At 38.3% G+C, this 18,445-nt stretch overlaps 1 protein-coding gene across 1 annotated transcript in view; it reads right to left on the reverse strand.

The window, feature by feature from the left end:
* The window catches only part of LOC110121973 (fibronectin type III domain containing protein 3C1-like), a 53,598-nt gene extending 41,818 nt beyond the window's left edge, over positions 1 to 11,780 (reverse strand). The window contains exons 1-5 of the mRNA XM_070461776.1: positions 11,566 to 11,780; positions 10,972 to 11,088; positions 7,774 to 7,893; positions 7,397 to 7,472; positions 5,097 to 5,173 (exon numbers count right to left, since the gene is read on the reverse strand). Coding sequence (XP_070317877.1) covers positions 5,097 to 5,173; positions 7,397 to 7,472; positions 7,774 to 7,893; positions 10,972 to 11,052 — 354 coding nt within the window. The 5' untranslated portion in view covers positions 11,053 to 11,088; positions 11,566 to 11,780. The remainder of the gene's footprint in view (positions 1 to 5,096; positions 5,174 to 7,396; positions 7,473 to 7,773; positions 7,894 to 10,971; positions 11,089 to 11,565) is intronic.
* Positions 11,781 to 18,445: the final 6,665 nt, after the last annotated feature.

An 18,445-nucleotide genomic window follows, 5' to 3' on the forward strand; every position in this document is an offset into this window, starting at 1 on the left:
CACCCAGGACTGATCTCCCTCAGGATGGACTGGTTGGATCTCCTTGCAGTCCAAAGGACTCTCAAGAGTCTTCTCCAACACCACAGTTCAAAAGCATCAATTTTTCGGCGCTCATGAGAAATGCTGGGCTGGAAGAAGCACAAGCTGGAATTAAGATTGCCGGGAGAAATATCAATAGCCTCAGATATTCAGATGACACCACCCTTACAGCAGAAAGTGAAGAGGAACTAAAAAGCCTCTTGATGAAAGTGAAAGAGGAGAGTGAAAAAGTTGGCTTAAAGCTCAACATTCAGAAAACCAAGATCATGGCATCTGGTCCCATCACTTCATGGGAAATAGATGGGGAAACGGTGGAAACAGTGTCAGACTTTATTTTTTTGGGGCTCCAAAATAACAGATGGTGATTGCAGCCATGAAATTAAAAGACGCTTCCTCCTTGGAAGGAAAGTTATGACCAACCTAGACAGCATATTAAAAAACAGAGACATTACTTTGCCAACAAAGGTCTGCGTAGTCAAGGCTATGGTTTTTCCAGTGGTCATGTATGGATGTGAGAGTTGGACTGTGAAGAAAGCTGAGCACTGAAAAATTGATGCCTTTGAGCTGTGGTGTTGGAGAAGCCTCTTGAGAGTCCCTTGGACTGCAAGGAGATCCAACCAGTCCATCCTAAAGGAGATCAGTCCTAGGTGTTCATTGGAAGGACTGATGCTGAAGCTGAAACTCCAATACTTTGGCCACCTCATGCGAAGAGTTGACTCATTGGAAAAGACCCTGATGCTGGGAGGAATTGGGGGCAGGAGGAGAAGGGGAAACAGGACGAGATGGCTGGCTGGCATCACCGACTTGATGGACATGAGTTTGAGTAAAGTCAAACCTATACACCTATACACAAGACCCTATACAGAAGACAGCAAAAGAGACATAGATGTAAAGAACAGACTTTTGGACTCTGTGGGAAAAGGCGAGGGTGGGACGATATGAGAGAATGGAATTGAAACATATATTACCATATGTAAAATAGATGACCAGTGCAAATTCGATGCATGAAGCAGGGCACACAAAGCTGGTGCTCTGGGACAACCCAGAGGAATGGGGTGGGTGTGGAGGGAGGTGGAAGGGCAGTTGAGGATGGTAGGACACATGACATGTCCACCCATGGTTGATTCATGTTGATGTATGGCAAAAACCACCACAATATTGTAAAGTAGCCTCCAAATAAAATAAATAAATGAATGTTTAAAAAAGTGCCCATTGTAGTCTGACAACTGACAATGAAATACTACTGAACTGAAAATACTAAGTAATTTGAGGGAATAATGTCCACACACTGTCAGAAGCCTTTACAGTAGTAATTGTAGGAGATAATTAAGACTGGTTAAAATATATAGAAACAAACAAAAACAATGAAGTATTAATGAATATGAAGAGATGTAAATTCATTAGATGAATAAGGCATTATTTACAAGACAGTCTGGGGAGTGGTCAAGGTCAGGAGCAGTGGCTGAGAGGAGCAACCCCACGTCCAAGATCAGGAGTGGCAGCCGAGAGAAGCTACCCCACGTCCAAGGTCAGGAGAGGCGGCCGTAAGGAGATACCCTACGTCCAAGGTAAGGAGCAGTGGCTGCGCTTTGCTGGAGCAGCTGTGAAGAGATACCCCACGTCCAAGGTAAGAGAAACCCAAGTAAGACAGTAGGCTCTGAGAGAGGGCATCAGAGGGCAGACAGACTGAAACCACAATCACAGACAACTAGCCAATCTGATCACAGGACCACAGCCTCATCTAACTCAATGAAACTAAGCCATGCCGTGTGGGGCCACCCAAGACAGATGGGTCATGGTGGAGAGGTCTGACAGAATGTGGTCCACTGGAGAATGGATGGCAAACTACTTCAGTATTCTTGCCTTGAGAATCCCAAAAACAGTATGAAAAAGCAAAAAGATAGGACACTGAAAGATTAACTCCCCAGGTCTGTAGGTGCCCAATATGCTACTGGAGATCAGTGGAGAAATAACTCCAGAAAGAATGAAAGGATGGAACCAAGGCAAAAACCACACCCAATTGTGGATGTGACTGGTGATAGAAGCAAAGTCCGACGCTGTAAAGAGCAATATTGCATACGAACCTGGAATGTTAGGTCAATGAATCAAGCCAAATTGGAAGTGGTCAAACAGGAGATGGCAAGAGTGAATGTCGACATTCTAGGAATCAGCGAACTAAAATGGACTGGAGTGGGTTAATGTAACTCAGATGACCATTATATCTACTACTGTGGGCAGGAATCCCTTAGAAGAAATGGAGTAGCCATCATAGTCAACAAAAGAGTCTGAAATGCAGTGCTTGGATGCAATCTCAAAAACGACAGAATGATCTCTGTTCATTTGCAAGGCAAACAATTCAATATCACTGTAATCCAATCTATGCCCCGACCAGTAACGCTGAAGAAGCTGAAGTTGAATGGTTCTATGAAGACCTACAAGACCTTCTATAACTAACCCAAAAAAGATGTCTTTTTCATTATAGGGGACTGGAATGCAAAAGTAGGAAGTCAAGAAACACCTGGAGTAGCAGTCAAATTTGGCCTTGGAGTACAGAATGAAGCAGGGCAAAGGCTAATAGAGTTTTGTCAAGAGAACACACTGGTCATAGCAAACACCCTCTTCCAACAACAAAAGAGAAGACTCTACACATGGACATCACCAGATGGCCAACACTGAAATCAGATTGATTTTGCAGTCAGTGATGGAGAAGCTCTATACAGTCAGCAAAAGCAAGACTGGGAGCTGACTGTGGCTCAAATCATGAACTCCATATTGCCAAATTCAGACGTAAATAGAAGAAAGTGGGGAAAACCACTACACCATTCAGGTATGACCTATATCAAATCCCTTTTGATTATACAGTGGAAGTGAGAAATAGATTTAAGGGACTAGATCTAATAGACAAAGTGCCTGATGAACTATGGACAGAGGTTTGTGACATTGTACAGGAGACAGGGATCAAGATCATCCCCAAGAAAAAGAAATGCAAAAAAGCAAAACGGCTGTCTAAGGAGGCCTTTCAAATAGCTGTGAAAAGAAGAGAAGCAAAAAGCAAAGGAGAAAAGGAAAGATATACCCATTTGAATGCAGAGTTCCAAAGAAGAGCAAGGAGAGATAAGAAAGCCTTCCTCGGTGATCAGTGCAAAGAAATAGAGGAAAACAATAGAATAGGAAAGACTAGAGATCTCTTCAAGAAAATTAGAGATGCCAAGGGAACATTTCATGCAAAGATGGGCTCAATAAAGGACAGAAATGGTATGGACCTGACAGCAGCAGAAGATATTGAGAAGAGACGGCAAGAATACACAGAAGAACTGTACAAGAAAGATCTTCATGACCCAGATAATCACGATGGTGTGATCACTCACCTAGAGCCAGACATCCCAGAATGTGAACTCAAGTGGGCCTTAGGAAGCATCACTACGAACAAAGCTAGTGGAGGTGGTGGAATTCCAGTTGAGCTATTTCAAATCCTAAAAGATGATGCTGTGAAAGTGCTGCACTCAATATGTCAGCAAACGTGGAAAACTCAGCAGTGGCCACAGGACTGGAAAAGGTCAGTTTTCATTCCAATCCCTAAGAAAGGCAATGCCAAAGAATGCTCAAACTACCGCACAATTGAACTCATCTCACATGCTAACGAAAGTAATGCTCAAAATTCTCCAAGCCAGGCTTCAGCAATACGTGAACCATGAACTTCAAGCTGGTTTTAGGAAAGGCAGAGGAACCAGAGATCAAATTGCCAACATCCACTCGATCATGGAAAAAGCAAGAGAGTTCCAAAAAACATCTATTTCTGCTTTGTTGACTATGCCAAAACCTTTGACTCTTTGGATCACAATAAACAGTGGAAAATTCTGAAAGAGCTGGGAATACCAGACCACCTGACCTGCCTTTTGAGAAACCTGTATGCAGTTCAGGAAGCAACAGTTAGAACTGGACATGGAGCAACAGACTGATTCCAAATAGGAAAAGGAGTACGTCAAGGTTGTATATTGTCACTCTGTTTATTTAACTTATATGCAGAGTACATCATGAGAAAGCCTGGGCTGGAAGAAGCACAAGCTGGAATCAAGATTGCCTGGAAAAATATCAACAATCTCAGGTATGCAGATGACACCACCCTTATGGCAGAAAGTGGAGAGGAACTAAAAAACCTCTTGATGAAAGTGAAAGAGGAGAGTGAAAAAGTTGGCTTAAAGCTCAACATTCAGAAAACTAAGATCATGGCATCCGGTCCCATCACTTCATGGGAAATAGATGGGGAAACAGCGGAAACAGTGGTTGACTTTATTTTTGGGTGCTCCAAAATCACTGTAGATGGTGATTGCAGCCATGAAATTAAAAGAGGCTTACCCCTTGGAAGGAAGGTTATGACCAACCTAGACAGCATATTAAAAAGCAAAGGCATTTCTTTACCAACAAAGGTCCGTCTAGTCAAGGCTATGGTTTTTCCAGTAGTCATGTATGGATGTGAGAGTTGGACTATAAAGAAAGCAGAGCACCAAAGAATTGAGGCTTTTGAACTGTGGTGTTGGAGAAGACTCTTGAGAGTCCCTTGGACAGCAAGGAGATCCAACCAGTCCATCCTAAAGGAGATCAGTCCTGGGTGTTCATTGGAAGGACTGATGCTGAAGCTGAAACTCCAATACTTTGGTCACCTAATGCGAAGAGCTGACTCATTGGAAAAGACCCTGATGCTGGGAAAGATTGAGGGCCAGAGAAGAAGGGGATGACAGAGGATTAGATAGTTGGATGGCATCACCGACTTGATGGACATGAGTTTGGGTAAGCTCTGGGAGTTGGTGATGGACAGGGAGGCCCGGTGTGCTGTGGTTCATGAGGTCGCAATGAGTTGGACAGGACTGAGCCACTGAACTGAACTGAACTAGGGAGGTTTGGTTAAACATCACTGCAATTGCCTTTTAGCATTCATGATAACAATAAAGTGAATAAATAAATGGTATTCTAGAAGTTCTCTTATCATACTGTAATGTAAAAAGAACTGTTAAATGGTGACTTAGTGTTAAATACCAAAGAAAACCACAGTAGTATACCTGAGACATGTAACCAGGAGGAAGATATATTGGTGGTAAAGTACCACTTGGTGACATCAAAGGTACATCAGCGGGTCCTAAAGGAGAATTATTATTAATAAAATTTTGAATAAGTTTAAAAAAATCCATTTAACTTTCCACAGTGAAAACTAGTCCCAAGTCTTAACAAGTCACCCATTTTGAAAGTGTATTTTGTTTACTTACATAAGAGACTAGGTAGGAATGTAGATAAATCAATACAAATTCATCACAAAGGATGAAAAATAACCAAGGTATGTAACGGGGATTGGGTGAAATTTACATCATAAAAATTTTGGCCAAATACACAGCTAGTGTATTTACTTCAAGTATAATTGATTTTGGGCTTTCTAGGTGGTGCTAGTGGTAAAGAATCTGCCTGCCAATGTAGGAGACACAGGGGACGTGGGTTTGATTCCTGGGTCGGGAAGATCCCATGGAGGAGGCCATGGCAATCCATTCTAGTATTCTTGCCTAAAGAAACCCATGGACAGAAGAGCCTGGTGGGCTACAGTCCATAGGGTCATAAAAAGTCCGACATGACTGAAGTGACTTAGTACATACACACAATTGTCTTTTACTTACTCATTTTATTCACCTATTATAGTTGTATGTTGAATAATAGAAGTTTTACTCTGTATCATAAAATATATTTTATAGTGATATTATATAAAAAACTTTAATCAATTTTCACATGAAGGCTTTTAACTAATATTAGCAAAGTGAGATAATTTGGGAGGAACAACATAACATAAAGGACCCAATGCTACTCATGTGATGCCTTATTTTTATACTTACTATCTTAAACTATCTTAAATAGTATTCTTACTATCTTAAACACACATACCATAGGAAATAAAAATACAACACAGAATAGAGACATTTATATATCAGCATTCTTTTGTTTATCTGAAATTATTATAATTAGTGCTTAGTTGTAAAAGTATATGTGGCTTCAAGGCCTAGAATGGTAATTTGCTGTTAATAAGGGGGAAAGTAATAAAGATGAGTTTATGGTAAACTGTATGTAGCAGCCATATGGAACCCAATGCTAAATGATGTTTCAAAGCAACTTGAGACATATCTCAAAATCACCTTCAGATGCAAAAGAATTGGCATAAAAACAGAAAAAATCATTGCACTTTGAAATAATAGTACATCTTAAAAAATTTATTATTATTATTTATTTATTTATTTTAGCTGTGCTAGGTCTTTGTTGCTGTGTGGGATTTTTTCAAGTTGTAGCAAGCAAGGACTACTCTCTACTTGTGGTGTGTGGGCTTCTCATTGTGGTCGCTTCTCTTGAGCGACCTAGGTCTAGGGTGTGCAGACTTTAGTAGTTGCAGCACACGAGCTCTAGAGCATAGGTTCAGTAGTTATGGTGCATGGGCTTAGTTGCCCTGTGGCATGTGGGATTCTCTGGGATCAGGGATCAAACCTGTCTCCTGCATTGGCAGACGGATTCATTACCACTGATCCACCAGGGAAGCCCCAGTAATAAATCTTAAATGAAGTAAATATTTATTAACTTTGTACTACTACTGAAATAATTATGTATGCTGCACATTTGCTATATACACATGTATATAGATAGATATCAAACTTTTAATAGTTATATATAAATAATTTCCCCCATCTTATACATTTTTCTATCTTAAATGTTTACTGTAGTGCTGGAATGGGCTTCCTAGGTGGCTCAGTGGTGAAGAATCTGCCTGCAATGCAAGAGTCACAGAAGCAGGTTCGATCCCTGGATAGGGAAGATCCCCTGGAAGAGGGTATGGCAACCCACTCCAGTACTGTTGCCTGGAGAATCTCATGGACAGAGGAGCCTGGTGGGCTACAATCCATAAGGTCACAAAGAGTCGAACACGACTGAAACAACTTAGCTTAGTGCTGGAATAGGCTAGGCATTAATGAAATACTTGTTGAATATATGAATGAATGAGTTGTCTGGAGCACTCACAAGTCTCCTATCAGAGGATAGTCTAAAACTATCAGTGGTTGTGAATATTTCCAGAATCTGGACTTTTTCAAATGGAATTCTTCAATTTCAATTTTTATAAGTACTTTACATGAAGGTCTGTAGTAACACTAGCAAGATGAGTCCTGGTTGTTCTGTTGACATTATGCTCCTATGAGGAGTATATAAACTTAAGAGCACTCAATATGGCTCAAACAAGAAAGGATAGTAGGGGATTATATTACTAGTAAAATCATCTCACACTAATATTTAAATTCACCTCTATTTGATATCAAACAACATATATACTTTTACCGACCTTGAATATTTTGAATGTTCCCATCATCGGACTTGAGGGTGAGGGTCTCCCCAGGGTTAACATGCACCAATATAATCTAGAAACAAACCATTCTTTAATGGCATATTTTCCATTAATCTATGAAAAAATCATCATTGTCTTTTTGAAAAAATGTTCAAAATCACTAACTGGGGTCTCAAAATGCTCAAGGAGTAGAGTACAATTAGGCACTAAGTAAGAGCCGGTCCCCCCTCACCCAAGTAAAACTTAATACAATAAGATCATAGGAAATAGGTGTATTGAGATGGAGCAATCAAATTCCACCCCTCCAAAAAAAAAATCTACAAAAAGAGAAAAACAGAAAACTAAACTTATCTAAAGGAAAAATTCAAACATACTTGTTGTACCCAGTATTGAGGGCAAGAAGGCCATCTGGTATTTATCTTGGGATGAGTCATCATTTGTGAATAATCAGCAGTACACTGTGTTCCAACAGTGGTATCCAGATAACTCTCCATCTAGTAAAAAAGTAATTTTAATTTTAATAAGGTCATTTTTATACTGGCTGCTTTTGACATGATGATGTCAAAATGATAAGCTAGATGTACAATATTTGCTCATTTTTTTAAGTTCTGAAGAAAAACAGAGACCTTTTCGCATTTAGTTCAGTTCAGTTCAGTCGCTCAGTCGTGTCCGACTCTGCGACCCCATGGACTGCAGCATGCCAGGCCTCCCTGTCCATCACCAGCTCCCGGAGTTTACTCAAACTCATGTTCATTGGGTCAGTGATGCCATCCAGCCATCTTATCCTCTGTCATCCCCTTCTCCTCCCACCTTCAATCTTTCCCTGCTTCAGGGTCTTTTCCAGTGAGTCAGTTCTTCCCATCACGTGGCCAAAGTATTGGAGTTTCAGCTTCAGCATCAGTCCTTCCAATGAATATTCAGGACTGATTTCCTTTAGAATTGACAGGTTTGATCTCCTTGAAGTCCAAGGGACTCTCAAGAGTATTCTCCAATGCCACAGTTCAAAATTATCAATTCTTCAGCGCTCAGCTTTCTTCACAGTCCAGCTCTCACATCCATACATGACTACTGGAAAAACCATAACTTTGACTAGACGGACCTTTGTTGGCAAAGTAATGTCTCTGCTTTTTAATATGCTGTGTAGGTTGGTCATAACCTTCCTTCCAAGGAGTAAACTCCTTTTAATTTCATGGCTGCAGTCATCATATGCAGTGATTTTGGAGCCCCCCAAAATAAAGTCAACCACTGTTTCCACTATTTCCCCATCTATTTGCCATGAAGTAATGGGACCAGAAGGAGAAGGCAATGGTACCCCACTCCAGTACTCTTGCCTGGAAAATCCCGTAGATGGAGGAGCCTGGTAGGCTGCAGTCCACGGGGTCGCCAAGAGTTGGGCACGACTAAGTGACTTCACTTTCACTTGTCACTTTCACTCATTGCAGAAGGAAATGGCAACCCACCCCACTGTTCTTGCCTGGAGAATCCCAGAGACGGGGGAACCTGGTGGGCTGACGTCTATGGGGTCACAAAGAGTTGGACACGACTGGAGTGACTTAGCAGCAGCAGCAGCAGCAATGGGACCGGATGCCCTGATCTTAGTTTTCTGAATGTTGAGCTTTAAGCCAACTTTTTCACTCTCCTCTTTCACTTTCATCAAGAGGTTTTTTAGTTCCTCTCCACTTTCTGCCATAAGGGTGGTGTCATCTGCATACCTGAGATTGTTGATATTTTTCCAGGCAATCTTGATTCCAGCTTGTGCTTCTTCCAGCCCAGGCTTTCTCATGATGTACTCTGCATATAAGTTAAATAAACAGAGTGACAATATACAACCTTGACGTACTCCTTTTCCTATTTGGAATCAGTCTGTTGCTCCATGTCCAGTTCTAACTGTTGCTTCCTGAACTGCATACAGGTTTCTCAAAAGGCAGGTCAGGTGGTCTGGTATTCCCAGCTCTTTCAGAATTTTCCACTGTTTATTGTGATCCAAAGAGTCAAAGGTTTTGGCATAGTCAACAAAGCAGAAATAGATGTTTTTTGGAACTCTCTTGCTTTTTCCATGATCGAGTGGATGTTGGCAATTTGATCTCTGGTTCCTCTGCCTTTCCTAAAACCAGCTTGAAGTTCATGGTTCACGTATTGCTGAAGCCTGGCTTGGAGAATTTTGAGCATTACTTTCGTTAGCATGTGAGATGAGTTCAATTGTGCGGTAGTTTGAGCATTCTTTGGCATTGCCTTTCTTAGGGATTGGAATGAAAACTGACCTTTTCCAGTCCTGTGGCCACTGCTGAGTTTTCCACGTTTGCTGACATATTGAGTGCAGCACTTTCACAGCATCATCTTTTAGGATTTGAAATAGCTCAACTGGAATTCCACCACCTCCACTAGCTTTGTTCGTAGTGATGCTTCCTAAGGCCCACTTGAGTTCACATTCTGGGATGTCTGGCTCTAGGTGAGTGATCACACCATCGTGATTATCTGGGTCATGAAGATCTTTCTTGTACAGTTCTTCTGTGTATTCTTGCTGTCTCTTCTCAATATCTTCTGCTGCTGTCAGGTCCATACCATTTCTGTCCTTTATTGAGCCCATCTTTGCATGAAACGTTCCCTTGGCATCTCTAATTTTCTTGAAGAGATCTCTAGTCTTTCTTATTCTATTGTTTTCCTCTATTTCTTTGCACTGATCACCGAGGAAGGCTTTCTTATCTCTCCTTGCTCTTCTTTGGAACTCTGCATTCAAATGGGTATATCTTTCCTTTTCTCCTTTGCTTTTTGCTTCTCTTCTTTTCACAGCTATTTGAAAGGCCTCCTTAGACAGCCGTTTTGCTTTTTTGCATTTCTTTTTCTTGGGGATGATCTTGATCCCTGTCTCCTGTACAATGTCACAAACCTCTGTCCATAGTTCATCAGGCACTTTGTCTATTAGATCTAGTCCCTTAAATCTATTTCTCACTTCCACTGTATAATCAAAAGGGATTTGATATAGGTCATACCTGAATGGTGTAGTGGTTTTCCCTATTTTCTTAAATTTAAGTCTGAAATTACATTACATTTGTAGATAAGACTTTTCTTCAATAGATTATCTTAAATGGGTAAATGCTAAATCTGAATCATACCCTCTTTCTTCCTGGAGACCAAGTCTGTGGGTAGATGTCACTGCTGCTCAAAATGATACTTTTAAATATTAGAAAGTTGAACTTACAGGTATGAATGGGTATAAAGGAACTTGAATCTGCTTTAGAGTCATATTTAAAATCATTCAACAGAATAGACTCTGGGTAGTATAACTTTAAGACACATTGCCAGAACTTCTGAGCCTGCCAGTGGAGGCTGCAAAAGAATCTAAATCCACCCAAAAGGAGGTTATATGGGACCTAAGGTTGTGTTAAATATCACTCAAGCAATTTTAAGAAGAAGATAAGTAGATGTTGATAAAGAGACTACAAGCTTACAAAGTAAGTGACCAATCATTAAAAGTGACAGTTTTTCTAAATAAAAGGTAATAATGAATTCAATAAAAATTTGACCAGTTTTAATGGGGAAAAAAAAAAAAAAAGAAGCAAAACTGCCCTTACCCGATGTATAGGATCTCCGTTGATCAGTGGATTTATAAGAGGCATTTCAATAACAGTAGATGCAAACCCAAGTTCAGTCATGTCTAAAAAGTTTGGCTCTCACAAAAAGTGATGTTTCTAAACAGGGAGTGAAAACAGATTAATCAAATTAAATCACAGTGATTTTAAATGACAATACCTGATGAAATATTCCTAGGAAGATCCATAAAATAATTTTTCTTTCCAGAAATATTTACTTAACTGAAATTGTTCTATGGCAACATTTCAAAATAATCGTTTGTCTTCATAAATGAAAAAATAGAAAGTTCGGAGTCAAGTTTTGAGTTGTTCACTATTCACTCACTAAATAAAGATAGCTGCATTTTACAGTGTGAAGAATGGTTTAAACAAGTTATTGGTCATTTGATTCATTCAGACCAAGTTCAGTTAATTTCTAACCTATGATAACTGCTAAATAAGACTTCATATTGCTTAGAAGGCTTTAAAAATTAACTAGATCCCTTTTAAAATGATAGGACCACAGATACTTATCTTAACTGTTTCAGATACTAAAATCAAATATCTTAAACATAACTCAAAGCTTTAAATCCAAACCTTTAAACTTAGAATACTTTCCGGGTTCAAATACTGCATGTGTAAATGGAACCAAGTATTAAAATATGGTGTAACAGTCCAGATCCTTGGGTCCATATACACCTGGACAAAAATCAGAAAGAAAAATATGTTATTTTTGAAGGTGGAGAAAGAGGATACTCAAGAAGAAACCTCTTGGAGCTAGGCAAGTTCTCCAAATGAAGTGTGTTGCTACATCTCCGTGGTAACTACTGATGCAAAAGAATTTTCACTATGTCATAATTCTAGTCACTGCTTACATCATTTCCTTACCAAGTTTTTTTTTTTTTAAATGCAGTCTTTGGAGACTTTTACTTGTGAATATAGCTTTTCAAAAATGAAAGATTTAAAGAAGTATGAAATACATCTAGCAGGAAAATGCATATATTCTCTTAGCTTAGGATTATAAGAAATAGTTACAAACTTAATGTTTTAAATACTACTTAACTGTGAAAAGCACCTTAGACTAATTTATTGTTTTTTTTTTTCCATGTTAGCTATGATATCATCGTATTCATGTAACATGTCAAAATCTGGATCGGTTTGACTTTAAAACCCTTTTTTATTTATTTTTTTGAGTTTCTTTTTTTTTCCCATTTATTTTTATCAGTTGGAGGCTAATTACTTTACAATATTGTAGTGGTTTTTGCCATATATTGACATGAATCATCCATGGAGTTATATGTATTCCCCATCCCCATCCCCCCTCCCACCTCCCTCTCCACCCGATCCCTCTGGGTCTTCCCAGTGCACCAGCCCGGAGCACTTGTCTCATGCATCCAACCTGGGCTGGTGATCTGTTTCACCCTTGATAATATACATGTTTCGATGCTGTTCTCTCGAAACATCCCACCCTCGCCTTCTCCCACAGAGTCCAAAAGTCTGTTCTGTACATCTGTGTCTCTTTCTCTGTTTTGCATATAGGGTTATTGTTACCATCTTTCTAAATTCCATATATATGCGTTATTGTATTGTCTTTATCTTTCTGGCTTACTTCACTCTGTATGATGGGCTCCGGTTTTATCCATCTCATTAGGACTGATTCAAATGAATTCTTTTTAATGGTTGAGTAAAATTCCATGGTGTATATGTACCACAGCTTCCTTATCCATTTGTCTGCTGATGGGCATCTAGGTTGCTTCCATGTCCTGGCTATTATAAACAGTGCTGCGATGAACAGTGGGGTGCACGTGTCTCTTTCAGATCTGGTTTCCTCAGTGTGTATGCCCAGAAGTGGGATTGCTGGGTCATATGGCAGTTCTATTTCCAGCTTTTTAAGAAATCTCCACACTGTTCTCCATAGCGGCTGTACTAGTTTGCATTTCTACCCACAGTGTAAGAGGGTTCCCTTTTCTCCACACCCTCTCCAGCATTTATTGCTTGTAGACTTTTGGATAGCAGCCATCCTGACTGGAGTGTAATGGTACCTCATTGTGGTTTTGATTTGCATTTCCCTGATAATGAGTGACGTTAAGCATCTTTTCATGTGTTTGTTAGCCATCTGTATGTCTTCTTTGGAGAAATGTCTGTTTAGTTCTTTGGCCCATTTTTTGATTGGGTCATTTATTTTTCTGGAATTGAGCTTCAGGAGTTGCTTGTATATTTTTGAGATTAATCATTTGTCTGTTGCTTCGTTTGCTATTATTTTATCCCAATTTGAGGGCTGTCTTTTCACCTTGCTTATAGTTTCCTTTGTTGTGCAAAAGCTTTTAAGTTTCATTAGATCCCATTTGTTTATTTTTGCTTTTATTTCCAATATTCTGGGAGGTGGGTCACAGAGGATCCTGCTGTGATTTATGTTGGAGAGTGTTTTGCGTAAGTTCTCCTCTAGGAGTTTTATAGTTTCTGGTCTTACATTTAGATCTTTAATCCATTTTGAGTTTATTTTTGTGTATGGTGTCAGAAAGTGTTCTAGTTTCATTCTTTTACAGGTGGTTGACCAGTTTTCCCAGCACCACTTGTTAAAGAGGTTGTCTTTTTTCCATTGTATATCCTTGCCTCCTTTTTCAAAGATAAGGTGTCCATAGGCTCGTGGATTTATCTCTGGGCTTTCTATTCTGTTCCATTGATCTATATTTCTGTCTCTGTGCCAATACCATACTGTCTTGATGACTGTGGCTTTGTAGTAGAGCCTGAAGTCAGGCAGGTTGATTCCTCCAGTTCCATTCTTCTTTCTCAAGATTACTTTGGCTATTCGAGGTTTTTTGTATTTCCATACAAATTGTGAAATTATTTGTTCTAGTTCTGTGAAAAATACCGCTGGTAGCTTGATAGGGACTGCATTGAATCTATAGATTGCTTTGGGTAGTACAGTCATTTTGACAATATTGTTTCTTCCAATCCATGAACACGGTATATTTCTCCATATGTTTGTGTCCTCTTTGATTTCTTTCATCAGTGTTTTATAGTTTTCTATGTATAGGTCTTTGGTTTCTTTAGGTAGATATATTCCTAAGTATTTTATTCTTTTTGTTGAAATGGTGAATGGAATTGTTTCCTTAATTTCTCTTTTTGTTTTTTCATTGTTAGTGTATAGGAATGTAAGGGATTTCTCTGTGTTAATTTTATATCCTGCAACTTTACTATATTCGTTGATTAGCTTTAGTAATTTTCTGGTAGAGTCTTTAGGGTTTTCTATGTAGAGGATCATGTCATCTGCAAACAGAGAGAGTTTCACTTCTTCTTTTCCTATCTGAATTCCTTTTACTTCTTTTTCTGCTCTGATTGCTGTGGCCAAAACTTCCAAAACTATGTTGAATAGTAGTGGTGAGAGTGGGCACCCTTGTCTTGTTCCTGATTTCAGGGGAAATGCTTTCAATTTTTCACCATTAAGGGTAATGCTTGCTATGGGTTTGTCATATATAGCTTTTATTATGTTGAGGTATGTTCCTTCTATTCCTGCTTTCTGTAGAGTTTTAATCATAAAAGGATGATGGATTTTGTCAAAGGCTTTTTCTGCATCTATTGAGATAATCATATGATTTTTATCTTTCAGTTTGTTAATGTGGTGTATTACATTGATTGATTTGCAGGTATTAAAGAATCCTTGCATTCCTGGTATAAAGCCCAGTTGGTCATGATGTATGATTTTTTTAATATGTTTAAAACACTTTATTTATTTTTAATTGAAGGGTAATTGTTTTGCAATATTGTGTTGGTTTCTGCCATATATCAATATATATAGCCAAAAATTTGTTTCATTCATGACTAGTAATTGTTTTCTAGGCCATTTTAATGATGGGATTGATCAAGGTTTAAAACAACTTACAATGACATTTAAAAAATGGAGACTGGCAACAAACTATTTGTGTGTGTGTGTGTGTGTGTTTATGTGTGTGTGTGTATATATATATACACATATATATATATATGTGTATATATATATATATCCTCCCATTCCTTACTGTTCATTTCCATTAGAACTTCCAATTATTGATGCACATGGTATGTTAAATTAATAGAGTTTGTTATTCATCTCTCTATCTTTGCTATAGCTGTGCACCAACTTAGACCTAGGATTAATTTAATCAATGAGTCAATCTTGGGTGACATCCATACATTAAAAGATTCTAAACAGACAGATAACTATCTTTCAGTAAAAATTGAGAAGGGAGTTTTAATTGCTTTGAAATTAAAATTAATTGGAATTAAATTCCCTAAGGTGTAAATGTTTTAAATATTCTTGTTGGTTAACAAGTCAATGTTACAAATGACTAAATGCCCCATTTAGATAGACTGTTTCAAGTATTTCAGTTTTACAGGTTAAATGATTTCTAGTATATAAAGAATCCATTTACCTTTAGCATTTGGAGAATTTCTTGTTCTTTCTCCTCATGTTTTGGTCATTATCTTTTAACTTTAAAGTTAAATGCTAAATTCATGCTTAGATCTTCAATTTCTAGCAGTTATGACTAATTATTTACATAAGAACAACCAAAATTTAAGAACAAGAATGGCATCACAACACTTTTTCATGAAGAAGCATTTATTTTTATATTTGGGTTGGGAAGAGCCCCTGGAGAAGAAAATGGAAATTCACTCCAGTATTTTAAAAAATTATTTGTTTATTTTAATTGAAGGATAATTACTCTACAATATTGTGATGCTTTTTGTGATACATCAATATGAATCAGCCATAGGTATACATGTATCCCCCACATCCTGAATCCTCGTCCCACCTCCTTCCCCACTCTATCCCTCTAGATTGTCCCAGAGCACCAGTTTTGGGTGCCCTGCTTGATGAATTGAACTTGCGCTGGTCATTTATTTTACATACAGTAATGCACATGTTTCAGTGTTATTCTCTCAACTCATCTCACCCTCTTCTTTTTCCACTGAGTCCAAAAGTCTGTTTGTTACGTCTGTGCCTCCTTTGCTGCCCTGTATGTAGGATCATCCATACTATCTTTCTAGATTGCATATATATATATATATATATATATATATATATATCGATATACAGTACTTATCTTTCTCTTTCTGACTTACTTCACTCTGTATAATAAGCTCTAGGCTCAGTCACCTGATTAGAATTGACTCAAATGCATTCACTTTTATAGTTGAGTAATATTCCACTGTGTATATGTACCACAACTTCCTTATTCATTTGTCTTCCGATGGACATCTAGGTCCATCTAGACATGGACATTTCTTCCATGTCGTGAGTGAGTGAGTGAGTGACTGAGTGAGTGAAGTCACTCAGTCGTGTCTGACTCTTTGTGACCCCATGGACTGTAGCCTACCAGGATCAACCACCCATGGGATTTTCCAGGCAAGAATATTGGAGTGGGTTGCCATTTCCTCCTCTAGGAGATCTTCCCAACCCAGGGATTGAACCTGGGTCTCTAGCATTGTAGGCAGACGCTTTACTATCTGAGCCACCAGGGAAGTCTAGCTATGGTAAATAGTGCTGCAATGAACATTGGGGTACATGTGTCTTCTTCATTCCTGGTTTCCTTGAGGTATATCCAGTAATGGGATTGCTGGGTCATATGGTAGTTTTTAGGAATAAATTTACCTAAAGAGACAGAAGACCTGTACACAGAAAACTATAAAACATCCATGAAAGAAATCAAAGATGACAGAAATAGATGGAGAAATACACCGTCTTCTTGGATTGGAGGAATCAATACAGTGAAAATGAATATAGTTCCCAAAGCAATCTATAGATTCAATGCAATCCCTATCAAACTACCAATGGTATTTTTCACAGAACTAGAACAAACAATCTCACAATTTGTATGGAAACATAAAAGACCCTAAAGAGCCAAAGCAATCCTGAGAAAGAAGAATGGAACTGGGGGAATCAACTTTCTCAACTTCAGATTATATTACATAGCTACAGTCATCAAGACATTATGACCCTGGCACAAAGAGAGAAATATAGATCAGTGGAACAAAATAGATAAATCCATGTGCCTATGGACACCTTTCACAAACTATGCAAAAATATACAATGGAGAAAAGACAGTCTCTTCAACAAATAGTGCTGGGGAAACTGGCCAACTACATATAAAAGAATGAAATCAGAACACTTTCTAACATCATACACAAAAATAAACTCTAAATTGATTAAAGAGCTAAATGCAATACCAGAAACTATAAAACTCTTAGAGGAAAACATAGAACACTCTCTGATATAAATCACAGCAAGATCCTCTATGACCTACCTCCTGGAGTAGTGGAAATAAAAACATAAATAAACAAATGGGATCTTATTAAATGTAAAAGATTTTGCACAATGAGGGAAATTATAAACAAATTGAAAAGACAGCTATCAGAATGGAAGAAAATAATAGCAAATGAGGCAATTGACAAAGAATTAATCTCTAAAATATACAAGCAGCTCATGCAGCTCAGTACCAGAAAAAGAAACAACCCAATCAAAAAGTGGGCAAAAAACCTAAACAGATACTACTTCAAAGAAGACATGCAGATGGCTAATAAACACATGAAAAGGTGCTCAACATCACTCATTATTAGCGAAATGAAAGTCAAAACCACAATGAGGTATCATCTCACACCGGTCAGAATGGCTATCATCAAAAAGTCTACAAACAATAAATGCTTCAGAGAGTGTGGAGAAAAGGAAACTCCCTTACACTGTTGGTGGGAATGCAAACTGGTACAGCCACTATGGAGAACAGTATGGAGATTCCTTTAAAAAACCAGGAGTAAAACTACCATACAATACTCCAGTAATCTTGCCTGGGAAATCCCGTGGACAGAAGAACCTGGTAAGCTACAGTCCATGGGATAGCAGAAGTGTCAGACATGACTTAGCGACTAAAACAACAACAAAAATATATCAAATAATCAAAATGCAGAAACTATAGAACTTAGTAACTTTTATAGTACAAGAAAAGCTAGAAGCAATATATAATAGTTATACTGTTATCAATAGAACCTCTATTAATTTCACATCTGCTTCAATTGTTGCTTTCATTCATTAAATTATGATAAATAACTCTATGATGAAGGACAATTTGACACAGGCTAGGTTGCCAGGGATTTTATCCAGTGTAAAGTATTTTTAGGGTTGTTTCATTAAACACATCTCCCCAACAAAACCCATTTTCCATCTCATTAGCTGGTCAATAAACTACTCTATCAAGTGAAGTACCTTTTTCAAGGCAGCTTTAATAATTTTGATTTTTAGGCTCTTGAAATCTCTTGATGAAATCTTATAGAAGTCTCCCTTTTGCTGTTCTGCACACCTCACAAATTTACCATTATTCTTCTCCTACTTTACTATGTACTTGGACAATAAATGTGGTGCTTTAAAACAAATCATCCTAATGAAAGGAAATACTATGTGAGGAAAAGTACAAAATGTTGAATGACATTACTACAATGAAACACA

This window comes from Odocoileus virginianus, chromosome X, assembly GCF_023699985.2.
Source record: "Odocoileus virginianus isolate 20LAN1187 ecotype Illinois chromosome X, Ovbor_1.2, whole genome shotgun sequence".
In the NCBI taxonomy this organism is placed as follows: Eukaryota; Metazoa; Chordata; class Mammalia; order Artiodactyla; family Cervidae; genus Odocoileus; species Odocoileus virginianus.